Below are 12,064 nucleotides of genomic sequence, written 5' to 3'. Positions count from 1 at the left end.
TCAGTTTTATCCTGATGTCACATTTGGCTTCTCTTATGATACCTGCTCAGCTAAATGGAGAGTTATGAAAAGAGGCACAGTCAAATGACATGCTTTCTGGTCTGAATCTGCGGTAACCGAACATATTTACAAAAATATTTAGAACTCGCTGTGTTTGCACAAGGTTTAACCTCGGTCCTGCCAGCGTGTACTTTAGTTTATCTGGCACGTGAGTGTAATAGAACAACTCACATGTGTAAATGTTTGCAAGATATGGGTCAATAATTCTTTGGAAATCGTTGCAAACCAGCTCTTTATTTTCTTATGCAGTGATATTCTCCTATCCATCTTAGACAAGCGATCTGAAATATCTGTAATAATCATTATGGTATGGTTCTTCCAAATAGCTCACAGCCAAGATACAGAAACTCAACTAGTGTAAATTGTTATTGTTCCATTGACTTCAAGGGAGTTACAGGAGATTTTATGAACTGAGGATCTGCCCCCACATTGTCGAATGTCCAAAATGGCATATTAGGGCCAAATACAAGGTCTACTTGTATGTGGGTCCCTCCATCGGGACCGATTTTTCTAAGCGTTCTTTGGCTAATAGGTTGCAGATCTGGCTGCAGTTGTGTGCGCTGAGCCCATTGGAATATGCTGGTCCAAAGTCTCCGTGAACATCAGCATCTACACATACCGCCTCTATTTAGAATAAATGGGACCAAAGAATAGGGTTTTTTAAATTGGTTGCCACTACAGGTAGTGAATTTCAGTCTGTGGTTTGATCAGCTTTCCAGCACTGAGCCATGAAGGGACCGAGCGCAGGGTTAGGCAACAGTGGCAATAGAGAAGAAATTGGCTGATCTCACAAGTCCAAAAATTCCACTTTCTCAAAAAATGCAAGGAGAAATGAAGCACAGACCAGCTGATAGCTTTTCAGCATAGGTTTAAAGTAATTTGATTTGACAAGTCTCTTGTGATAGTTATGTTTTTAGCAATTAATTGCACACTGAGTTTCTTTTAGGAAATGTTCTTTCTCCCTCCTGCTAGTCTGGTATTTGCATAGAGGTCTAAGGCTTGATCTCCGGTGGGTGTGTGTCAGCCAGTGAGGTTCTGTGGGGCATTAAACTTACTGGAGTATTTAGTCATAAAGAGCTGAAAATAAAGGAAAGAGGCAGCTCAGTAGAGCTGGAAATTAAGGACCTGACCCTGCTGTTTGGCAGGTCTACCCTGCTTTCTTCATAGATCATCATGTACTGGGCAGGTTAGGAAGTTTGTGTACTAGGCAGATTTGCATGTCAGACGCGTTACTGGAATCTCCCCAGGGCCCACTTGGACTGACCAGAATCCCCTTGTCATTGACCTTTTTTAGGAAGGATCCCAGGATTTGTCATCTGACACGTCTCACGGTGAAAGCTGCTCCCTTTCAAGTTTAGTCACCTTAATACCAGCAAAAGATGGAACCTCCCAGTACTCTGGACCGGTGGAGCCCAGCTCCTTGGTGCCATCTTTGCATCCAAAATTTAGGAGTCATTTTCAGACATGAAAATGAAAGGAAAAGCAAGAATGAGGATGGGAACTAGACCTGTGGGGATGAGAGTGAGAACTAGATCTGTGGTGATGGACAAAAATCTTCTGCCAGACAGGAAGTATCTGAGGACAAGGCTCATGTCTTTGTGTCTGCACAACTCCCAGCACGAATGGGTTCTCACTTTGCCTTGAAATCAAGCAACTATTTTAAGCGTGCTGAAGAGCCCAAAACACAAACTCCAAGGGAATAGATAAATTCACTTGGACTCTCCACCATGCTAATGCGAATATGTGACATTGAGATTGGAACTGGCTCATGCCTGGATGGCTCCAAGCATAGAGTTGGCTTGCGTCTGTCTGTGGTTGACCCTTAGCAACCCAATGAACCCTGAGAAATGCTGGAAGGCTCACAGCACAGAATGAAACGCATTAATTCTCACTCTTCCTCCAGCAGCGTGCTGCCTTTGGGGGAGATGGAGGAGATGATGCGTTTTTACATGAGTTGAAGCAGTTTTTCTGAGGTCTTAGATGTGGACTGTGAAAGAACTGTGCTAAGCAGTCAGTGGAGAGCTCAGGCAAAGGAGCAAGTGAGTCCTGTTGATTAACCTAAAACAACACACTCATGATGAGCCTTGTGCATCATGTTTTTAGAACATTGCATCTCATCCAAATTAAGAGCATTACCTTCTGTTCCACTGGCTGCTCTTCATAAGAACAATGCAAGACAGGTCGTCCTTCAGTTCTATGTGGTCACTGTGTGCAGCAAGTTCTAGCCCTGGAGAGCACCAGCGAAACCATTCAAGAGACTTTTGTGGCACTGGAATGCAACTTTTAGCTCAGCTAAAGCATCGCTTCTTAGATTTAGGCATCTACAAATGCAGTCTTCACCAGCAGAGGAACTGGGAAGCCCAGAGGAGAAGACTGCATCGTTATTAAGGTGTCTAGTAGCATATAGACACATGAAACAAGTTCTCTCAAAATTCATAATGTAGGCAAGGTGAAGTTGTTCAGAGAAGTGCTGCAATTTGTGCCTTTGTACAAGTCAGCAAGTGAGGCACAAACCGTGCCCAAAGTTGCACAGAATAATCATTGGGGTTTTCTTTTTGTTTCAGTCTAGACAGCTTGTGCCCAGGCAGTGGGATTCCCGATGGATGTATCTGAGAAAAGGCTTTTTCCAAAGTCTTCAGGCGTTGTCGGGTGTGGGGCTTAGGCTCCCATCTAACAAGGGAGGCTGGCGTGCATGGGGGCTCCCAGAATGTGGGCAGAAGATTTTTTTTTTTTTTAATAATGACTGGGCCTTTTTATTTCTTTTATAATCTGGCAAGCCATGTGGGGAAGAGGTTTTGACATCCTTCCACCAGGATCAGTGGGGACGGTTTGCTTTTAATGATCTTCTAGGCAGCGAGACAGACCATCTGCTGATGTAAATCGGAACAGCTCTGTCGCCTGCAGTTATGTTACGCTAATTTAAATCAGCCCATCATCCCCAAGACAAACCGCTTTTCGGCGCCTTCCCTCACCGAGTGCCATATCTGAAGCACATTAAACCCAGGTACCACCTCGTTGTGGAGGAACCACCCTGCGAGCCTATGCTCCTCATCTACCCATCCAAAAACCTGGTCCAAGCCTTCTGCTCGCAGCCCTCCTCTGAACCTCCCCTCATCCTCAGCAGAGCCAGGGAGGAAGAGGACGGTGGGACAAGGACCCCCAAAAGGTGACAAACCTGGAGGGCTGAGCGTGCCATTTGTTTCCTCATTTCAGGAACCATAACCTGGCAAGGGCAAAGTGCAGGAAGGTCTCTTTTTCCATCTGCTTCGCTGGCATTGCTCTGGAGGTCACTGCTGGGGACAGAGGTCCTCGGTGGGCCCCATCTGCCTTCCCTGGGCTCCCTCGTTTATGCCCACTTGGGCCTCTGACATTCTACTCTGTTTTTCTTTCCTGGAAAATGGATCGGGAATTGGGAGCCGCTGCGCAGGAACGCGCCTGTTCCCCATTACAGCTCCACCGGGGCTGTAACACGATCGTGTCTGCTCCGTACCCACACAGATATTTATTTATCCATACAGGCTTTCTCCTTGTTTTCATTAAGTTAGGCAGAAAAGGTTAATCTTTCTTCTGCTAAAGCTTCAAAACTAACCAAGCTAAATAAAATATTATTTCTTTCATTTCTTTTTTAAAGGACACTCTCTCCCCTTCCCACCCCTCCACCCCCCCTTACCAGGATGAGGTCACAGTCAGAGATGCCACAAGAGTAAATTGAAAACAGGTTGAAAAAAGGCAAAAGGGAGAAAGACGGAGAGAGAAAACCACAATCAGAAGAAAGCCACTGGTGACGTTGCAGGGTTGGTTTCGTCCAGTCTAGTGAAGAAGCTGTCAAGATAGAGATGTTGGTGCCTTCCTGCTTTCCCCTTTGTGCTCTTTCTAGGAATTTCACAGGTGAATCGCACCAGGGAGGTCTCGCTTCTCCGTTTCCACTTTGGGTTGCACTGCCTGGGTTCTGTCCGTGCACAGGGACACAGACTGAAGGTGTGGAGATGTCTGTGGGGGTCTCAGAACTTCCTTGTGCTCCTTGAACCTCCTGGAGTCTCCTGGCCTCACTCTCTTGTTTGATCTGGTTGAACTCAACACCCCAGCTCTTCTTGTCTTTGGTGGGATGGTTGATAGGTGACTCATCTTGCCTGCCATCCGCAACTGCTGGGCGCTGGCACAGGTCGCGGTGGAAGGACTGAGGCAAACTAAGGCTGTTGGATGCTGTGAGTGAGCTGTCTGAGCTTGCTCCCATCCATTTGCATTCCTTGGTCTCCATTCCTTCCCATCTGAGCCTCCTGCCACCCGAAATGTGCTTGCTCAAGAACAGACTGCCAGCTCAGCCTCGCAGACAGGCAGCTGGGCCAGGGGTGTCCTCCTCCTCCAGAGCAGGCATGCAGTTGGGTTGGCCATCACCCGTGGGTTGACCTATGTGCCTTGGTGTGGCCAGGAAAAGTTTGTGAAGCTTCACAAAATAAAGCTAATCCCCCTACAAGCTCCACATGTGCTGTTATTTCCTTCTGGTTTAGGGAGAGCTCTGACTCACCATACCAGCAGAATCAGTGTCAGATACACATTTACAAAACCAAAAAAGAGGAGGTTTGCCAAACTCCACAGCTGTGTCGGCAGAAGAGGAAGAGGCAGTAGCAAGGGGTTGCACTGGAGAGAGAAGGAAAATGCCACTGGGAGGGAGCTGCATCTTCTCGACAGTCATTAGTAGACCAGAGACTGATTTTTCAAAAGCCGCCTGGGGAATTGGATGGTTTGGGGCACACCAGGCCTGGGAAGGGAGTAGCATGGAAATGAGGGAGAATAGAGTCTTGTGGGGATTTGGTGCACGGTCAGGAGTTATCGGTGTGCAGCAGGTACCATCTTTTGCTCTGTGCGCAGCACTTACCATGGTGCTGCTGAGCTCTGGTCTGGATTTTGTACTACTGAGAAGTGAACACAGGTGAGGCATCCTCGCAGGAGCTGGTCATTTGTCCTTGATATCTGTAACAGCTTATTGCTTTATTTAGCGTGACATCAATTATTTATTGCTATTAATGAAGGACACAGATGGCTGTCTGGTCAATAAAATATCTCCTACTCCACAGAGATGATCTACTTAGCTATCATTTGCTCTACAGAGAACCTTTGGATTCTTTCTGAAATTTAATAATGCGAACAAAGATACTACAGCAATCTAGGAGGTTTGTGCTTCAGGGCTGCTTTGGGAGGCTGAAATCCTTCTTTATATTTACTGGCAGGGTGTGTGAGAACACAGGTCCGGACGGGAAAGAGAAGCCCCTTTGCTTTCCATCACAAGCTACTTATCCATATAATCCCTTTTATGAAGTGATCAAACTCTTTCTTAAAAAATAGTTAGGTTATTTGCCCTTCTCAGGAGTAGGAGTTTATTCATATCCAGTTTGCTTTCTCTTGCCATTACTGCCCATTAGCCTAAATACTTATTTTCCATCTGAGTGCCTGCCCTGATGATGGATTCACAGAGTCCCATATTTCTGCTTGGCCTTTCTGTGTCTCTGCTCGTATGGTAAACTTGTGCTTTTTCCTGTTTCCATGTAACTCTTCTCTCCTGCTTTCTTCATAAACACAGGTGAGCAATACTCTGCACTGAGCTGTCACCATGGCCTTGTGCAGTTAGATCACCATTCCTCCATTGCTACAGCATCCCAAGGCCACTTTTACTTTTTAAGGCAACATTAGTGGTCCATCATCCTCTTGCAATGCCAGAAAATGCACCTGTTGCCCTAGTTACCTTCCACCGACAAGATCCCAGTCTGAATCTAGAGAACAACTTGTTTTTTGGTCCTCGGGAAGGCTCAAGAAATTTAATTTCACCTGCTCTCAGAGCACCACGGACTGAACAAGGAAATACTTCTCTTGTGTGAGATGAACAACTAAAGTTGCCCTGTGCCCTGCGTCACCCAGGGTAGAGCACGGACAAGCAGGTCCCTGCGTTTGGTGCGGATTGACAACTCTGGGTAGCCGATTTGTCCCTGGGTGTCCCGTCTTTACTCCTTGGTCTGTGCAGTCTGGCACCACCAGCAATCTCACCGCTGCTTGTACAGGTGCAGAAAGCTTCCCAGCCTTGGGGCTGAGATTTCAGCACCTTTGCTCGCAATCTGTTTTGCTATTTTCATAACAGCCTCTTTGCTTTTGTTTGATCATAGCAGGGCCATCGAGAGGGGAAAGTTCCCCAGAGGTTCAGGATTGAACAAAAAGCAACCTCTTGCTTTGGGGATTTTGTGGCAAGGGGTTTGGCTTAACCCAAGTTGATGCTGCGTTGGCAGATCCTGAGAGCTTCATTTCCTCGCGTGCAGGGGACAGCAACGTTCTCCACAACGTAGGCAGGTCCAATCCATGGCAAACCAGAACATCGTGTGATGCAGCTGCCGCTGCGTTTCAAGGCAGCGCTCGCTGCCAGCCTGTTCCCATCAAAGCTACCTGGAAAAACCATGAAAGATGAGCACTCAAAAGTCAGTGGATGCCTTAAAGAGAGTTAGCTGTGCAATTTTAAGACAAACTTTAATTCAGTGGTTGCACGTGACATTTTCCGTCCCATTTCCAGTCTCCTGCATGTGTTATTCTCTCCCATCCATCTCTTATGCTCCTTGGCACAGATGCCCTGACTCATGGTCCCTGTGCTCTGTCAGGCCAGATCTCCCCTTGGTCTTGCCCAGTTGCTCATCACAGTCTCTCTGCCCAGCTATTTTCTTTGCTACCCCGCATCGACTGCCTCTCAACCCCGTGTGAGATCCTACAACAGCCACCCACGGGATGGTCTGTCCCTCTGGGAAGTTTCTTCCTGGTCAGAAGCTGGTCGCTTGAGATCTGAAGAGGCTTAAAAGCTCTTGCTTTAGTTCAGCATCACAGTCTGGTCCTTCTTCTTCATTACATGCTTATGATTTGTCTGGTTTGTAAGTCATGGCAGTGTCTGTCTTCAAGGACTTCTGGTGACAGAGAGTTGCCTGGTCCAGCCTGATGTCATAGGAAGAGGGACAGAAGTGGAAGTTAGAAATGAGCGGGAGGGTTTTGTTTGTTTAAATCATAAACCCAGAGCTAAGGGGCTTGCTCAAGGCCATTCAGTGCTCGTGACTTCCAGGCAGTGATTTTACTGCTGCCAACCCAACCTGGTGGTTGAGTTGATGTGAGGTTTGGTACAGACCTGGGACTGGGTTAAGCAATGGAGACCAGTGACAGAGCTGCCTGAAAAAGTTTGGAAAGAACAAGTTGTGCTGGGAGCATTAAAATGAATAATTAAGGCTTGGATTCCTTTAGGGAGGAAAAGAATTTATTGCTGCTCTTTTCTCTAGCCAAGGGGGACATTTGTTACTGAGTTGTGTATTTTGAGACAAGACGTAAATACATCTTGGGGGGCTGGGGAGGGGGGATTTTTCTTCTACCTGGGTAATCCAGCCGCACAGCAAGATGTTCTGGGCTGGTTAAACCCCTGCATGATTTCTTAGGGTCTGTACCAAGAACCTAGACTTGTGCTTCATTTCAGTAGTCCTCAATCACTTTTGCTTTTAGAAAAATAAAGTGCTGAGGAGGGAATTCTCCTCCTCCTTCTGCTGCGGTGTCTTGACATTTACACATACACAAGGTACCCGGCGCTGCAATCTGGGTCCAGATTTGCTTCTACCAGCACAACTCCATCAGCTGCAGCTGCCCGTTCTCCGATTCCGTCGGTGGGAGTAGGGGCACAACCAGGGCAGCTGCTCTAATTTTTTTTTACTGCTCGGTACCTTGGGCTTTCGGTTACACTGATGCAAAATGAGAATTGAACGCAATGAGCTCTGTCTGATAGACAGCCTGCCCTGTGCAAGGAGACAGGTTGCACGGCAGTGGATAATCAGGCCCAAAAACCTTAATAAATGGAGCGTTTTCAATTTCAGCTGGGTTATGATCTCAGTGCTTAATAAGCTTTATAAACCAGAAGTCCAAAAAAAAAGGGGTTTTCAGCATTTTTAATATGTAGTATTTTTCTTTGAATGCTTGTAAAGGGGCAAGTGTCCTTCAGCACAGCTGAAGGAGCTTCAGTCAGAGCTCCAGGAGCCGGCAGAGTGCACATGAAAGGGAATGCAAAACTACTGATTAAAATTAAAAAAAAAAAAAACAACGCCCCCCCAAAACCCCAGCACATTGAGAGCAATTGCATCCAAGCTCTAAAAACGTCTCCTTTCCTGATAATCTAAGATAGCAGAAGCACATTTCACTGTGACAGGTGATTTTCGAAAAAGGCCCTGTCCCCTTTAAGAATGGAATGTGCAATTAGGGCCAGAAGCCCTAATTAGCCAGGCTTCCAGCTCTCTGGGGACCTGGAGCCTGTTCCTGGATGGTTGTTCTGTGTCTGGTGGTTGCAGTGGGTCCACAGGTTGTCCGTACACTCTGTGATTCACCCTTCCAGTGCCCTGGCCGTGGTTTCTGCAGCGGGTCGCTGTTACAGCTGGTGGCCCAGGTGTGTCACGCCATAGGTGACATTCTCCATATGGACTTGGGACCATTCCTGTCAGCCACGGCCAGTGAGACTTGGTTGTTTGCTTGTGCTATGTAGCTGTGTGTCTGCAGGAACAATTTCTTCCCCAAAGGGCTGTGGGGCATTGGAACAGGCTGCCCAGGGCAGTGCTGGAGTCACCATCCCTGGAGGGGTTGGACAGACGTGGAGACGAGGTTCCCAGGGACATGGGGCAGTGCCAGGGGTGGGTTAATGGTTGGACCTGATGATCTTGAAGGTCTCTTCCAACCAAAATGATTCTACGCAGTGTTTTTTAAATGTTCACCAATAAATTGGCACCTGTATTGATGTTTTGGGCTTTCTCCTCTCTTTGCTCTCCAGGAGAATCCTTGAGCTTTGCAGATGATTTGCTTTCTGGCCTTGCAACATCCTGTGTGGCAGCGGGTAGGAGCCACGGAGACGTCCCTGAAACCAGCCTCTACTCAGTGATTTTCAAGTGCCTGGAACCAGATGGTCTGTACAAGTAAGGAGAGGCATGTGGGAGGTGCTGGGGGCACAGGGCGGTCTCTGATGCTCTTCTTCATTTGTTATTAACATTTTTGGTCAGCACTGTGTTATACTAGACAGTGGACAAACAATGAAACTCTGTTGCTTTGGGTGTTAGGCTCAACCGGTGAAATGGAAAACCAGTGTCTGCCAATACAGCACTGGAGGCACTGGGATTTTGTGGAAGACTCCACTGGAATAATTTATGTTTTCAGTATGCTGGGCTGCCAGGTCTCTGCCTGGTGGGGTAGGGTTGTCTCTGATGGATGAACTGAGCTAACGTGGTCAGACTGAAGCAACTTGCCCACTCTGACCAAATACCTGGTGGACAAAAGTAGCCAGATGTCAAGAATGTGATTGGTGGTGTTTGTATAAGTTGCTGTTTATATTAGTAGGGCACGTACACCAGATCAGAGAGACACCAAATTCATCTGGTGCTGATGTTCTTGTTCACTTGAGCCTTCTGAGATATCATTGACAACATGGGATTGAATTTTCTGTTTGAGCCCTACAGAGTAATTCATGTATGAAGCAAAGAGATAATTTCGGCATCCAAATATTAGCTTCTCCTTCAGTATTGTTTGGAGGGGGTCTGGGCTTTTCAACCTGGCTCATTAGCCAGGGCATCCTCTGTCTTGAGGGGGATATCAGGAGTCAGGACGGTAACAGAGAGAAAAACAGAGAAAAAAGGCAAGGAGACGGAGGAGAGACAGAGTGAGCAAGAGAGAAATACCCAAGGCTTAATGTCAGAGTGACTGTAATAATTAAAACGCATTTTGTAGTGAGTAATGAAACTTTTTATGGGACCACAAAAGCATTTAAAGTGAGAGCTGGCAAATGGTCTGTCAGCGAGGACTTTTAAAGATCTTGATTAATACTTTCCCTTTGCCTCCCCCTCCAGCGCCCCCCAGTTCAGTATGTTGACAGCCTCTGAGGAAGGAGAAGCCTTTATTATGCACCTCTTGGCCAAGGCTATGTCCAGAAGCGGGCTCCAAGTGATACCTCTTGCCGTTTAATAATTTTAAATGTTTTCCTGTTAAATATATACAATGCATAAATACAATTATTAATATCTCTGAGAATGAGGCTGCCCTGAAAAGGTGCCAGGGGAGACCGGAGCAATCACAGGGCTTGCTAATCACCCGCCGCCCATAAAATCATCCGGGTTTGGGTTCTCAGCCATTCGGCTTGCGGCTGCCAGGGGCGGCGGGCGAGGGAAGAGCCACTGGGTTTGCTGGGGAGCTGCCGCGGGGGTGAGCGCACGGAGCTGGGAGCCAGGAGGTCTGGCTCTTGGGCAGCCTGGGCTGCCAGATCATCTTCTCCATCTGCCGGGCAGGAATAATTGCACTCGCCCATCGCTTGAGGGGCTCTGTGATCTAATTCCTGATGTCTGCAAAGGGCTGGGAGAGCCCTGGCTTCGTCCGGGGTTGTGTCATCCCTTTGGTCCAAGCCAGGCTGCTGCGTTGCAGGCGTGAGGTGCGTTGCTGTGGTGGGGCGAGCAGAGGTTGGTGATGCTGCGTGTCCTGGGGGTGGCTGTGGGCAGCCCCTGCTTCTCTGTGGGTGCCCCTGGGTGAGGGCCAGTAGCTTTTCGTGGTGAGCCCTGGCTGCAGGCAGCCAGCAGGCAGCAGTCCCCTGGCATCCAGGAGCTTTGGACCTCGTCCTTCTCTGGGGACAGGCCCTGGGGTGATGCACAGGGTTGGCTCCGTCCCGCAGCTGATGCTCGGCAGGGCTTGGCACGCCGTTCCCAGGGCTGTGCACGCGTAAGTGCACATGTATGGACACATGTTCATGTTGGCACCCGTGGGGTATGGACCCGCAGTCCTGGGCATCCAAAAACACGCGTGCACACGCACCACAGCATCCCCTCCTTGGCATCTCGTGCTGCACGCCCAGCACACCTGCCCGGACCCATCACCTGCTGCTCGCCCTGTTTGCACGCACGGCTGTGGGCGCATGGGTACCCAGCACACACACACATTTGCTCCAACCTGGGACCCAACCGGCACATGTTTACTGACCATCTGTACGTTCTCAGCTACGTAGGCACCCACATTAAATATTCCTCTGTTCAGATGTCCGCACAGTTGCAACACAGCGTGAAGAAAGCCAGAACAGTGAAATGTGAGGCCGACACTCTGTTCTGAGCCCACGCAGACGTAACAACAACAGAAACACGGGCACAGGGTCATTTTTTGAATTGAATTTCTTCTGCTTGTTTCATTTGTTTCTGTGGAAAAACAGCGATCTTGGAAGGGCTCCGGCTTGGGTATAATCCTGATTATAGCCACTCAGCAGGGACCTGTGCTTTTCTCTAGGCTCCTAGGTGAGCACACAGAGTCTGCAGCATCAGAGCTCTTCAAAAGCAAATGCTTTTGCTTGTTCAGTAGTCTGAGGGTGTCACATAACTGAGAGAGGGGACTGTGAGATCATGGAAGTCTCTTCTTCTCTTTAAATGTCAGACATCCTGTCCCTTTGCTTCTGTAGTACCTATGGCAGTTACACTCTGCTGTTGACCATTTGTTTGGAGTATTACCAGACTGAGATCAAAGCTGGGCTTGAGTATGAAAAACAAAACCAAAAAATGCTCTACTAGCAAACAAATAAACAAAGTGTGATTGATTCCTCTGCTTTTGAGACTTCTGTAATTTCAAAATATAAACTAACAAAAGGGTAACTAGTTTCTTTGTCCTTTGCAACTTCAGTCTGACAAAAATGTGTTCCCCGTCAGCCCTCTTCTTTCCCCTGCCTGTAGGACACTGGGATCGAGATGCCATTCCCTGCACGGAGGTTTTTCAGAGGGGGAGTAGATCATGTCAACAAAGATGCATGTGCTCCATACACTCGTGTACACGTGTGGACACTTCTGCCGGTGTGTCAGATGTGGGGATCCATGTGAATGTGCTTGTGTGCACGCACACAAGGGCACTGAGGATGCTCCTTGAAGACTGTCAAGTTTAGTTTAAGCTCGTAAAAAACAGAAGTCTTATAATCCTTGCAAAATGCATCACAGGAGAGGGG

General features: G+C 47.9%; 1 protein-coding gene across 1 annotated transcript in view; it reads left to right on the top strand.

Moving 5' to 3' along the window:
* Positions 1-12,064, top strand: part of ASTN2 (astrotactin 2) — a 318,934-nt gene that overhangs the window by 278,400 nt on the left and 28,470 nt on the right. The window contains exon 20 of the mRNA XM_065648278.1: positions 8,882-9,023. Coding sequence (XP_065504350.1) covers positions 8,882-9,023 — 142 coding nt within the window. The remainder of the gene's footprint in view (positions 1-8,881; positions 9,024-12,064) is intronic.

The sequence above is a fragment of the Caloenas nicobarica genome, chromosome 19 (assembly GCF_036013445.1).
Source record: "Caloenas nicobarica isolate bCalNic1 chromosome 19, bCalNic1.hap1, whole genome shotgun sequence".
Taxonomy (NCBI): domain Eukaryota; kingdom Metazoa; phylum Chordata; class Aves; order Columbiformes; family Columbidae; genus Caloenas; species Caloenas nicobarica.
Note: the sequence above shows the minus strand (reverse complement) of the source record. Positions and strands in the feature narration are given on the sequence as shown.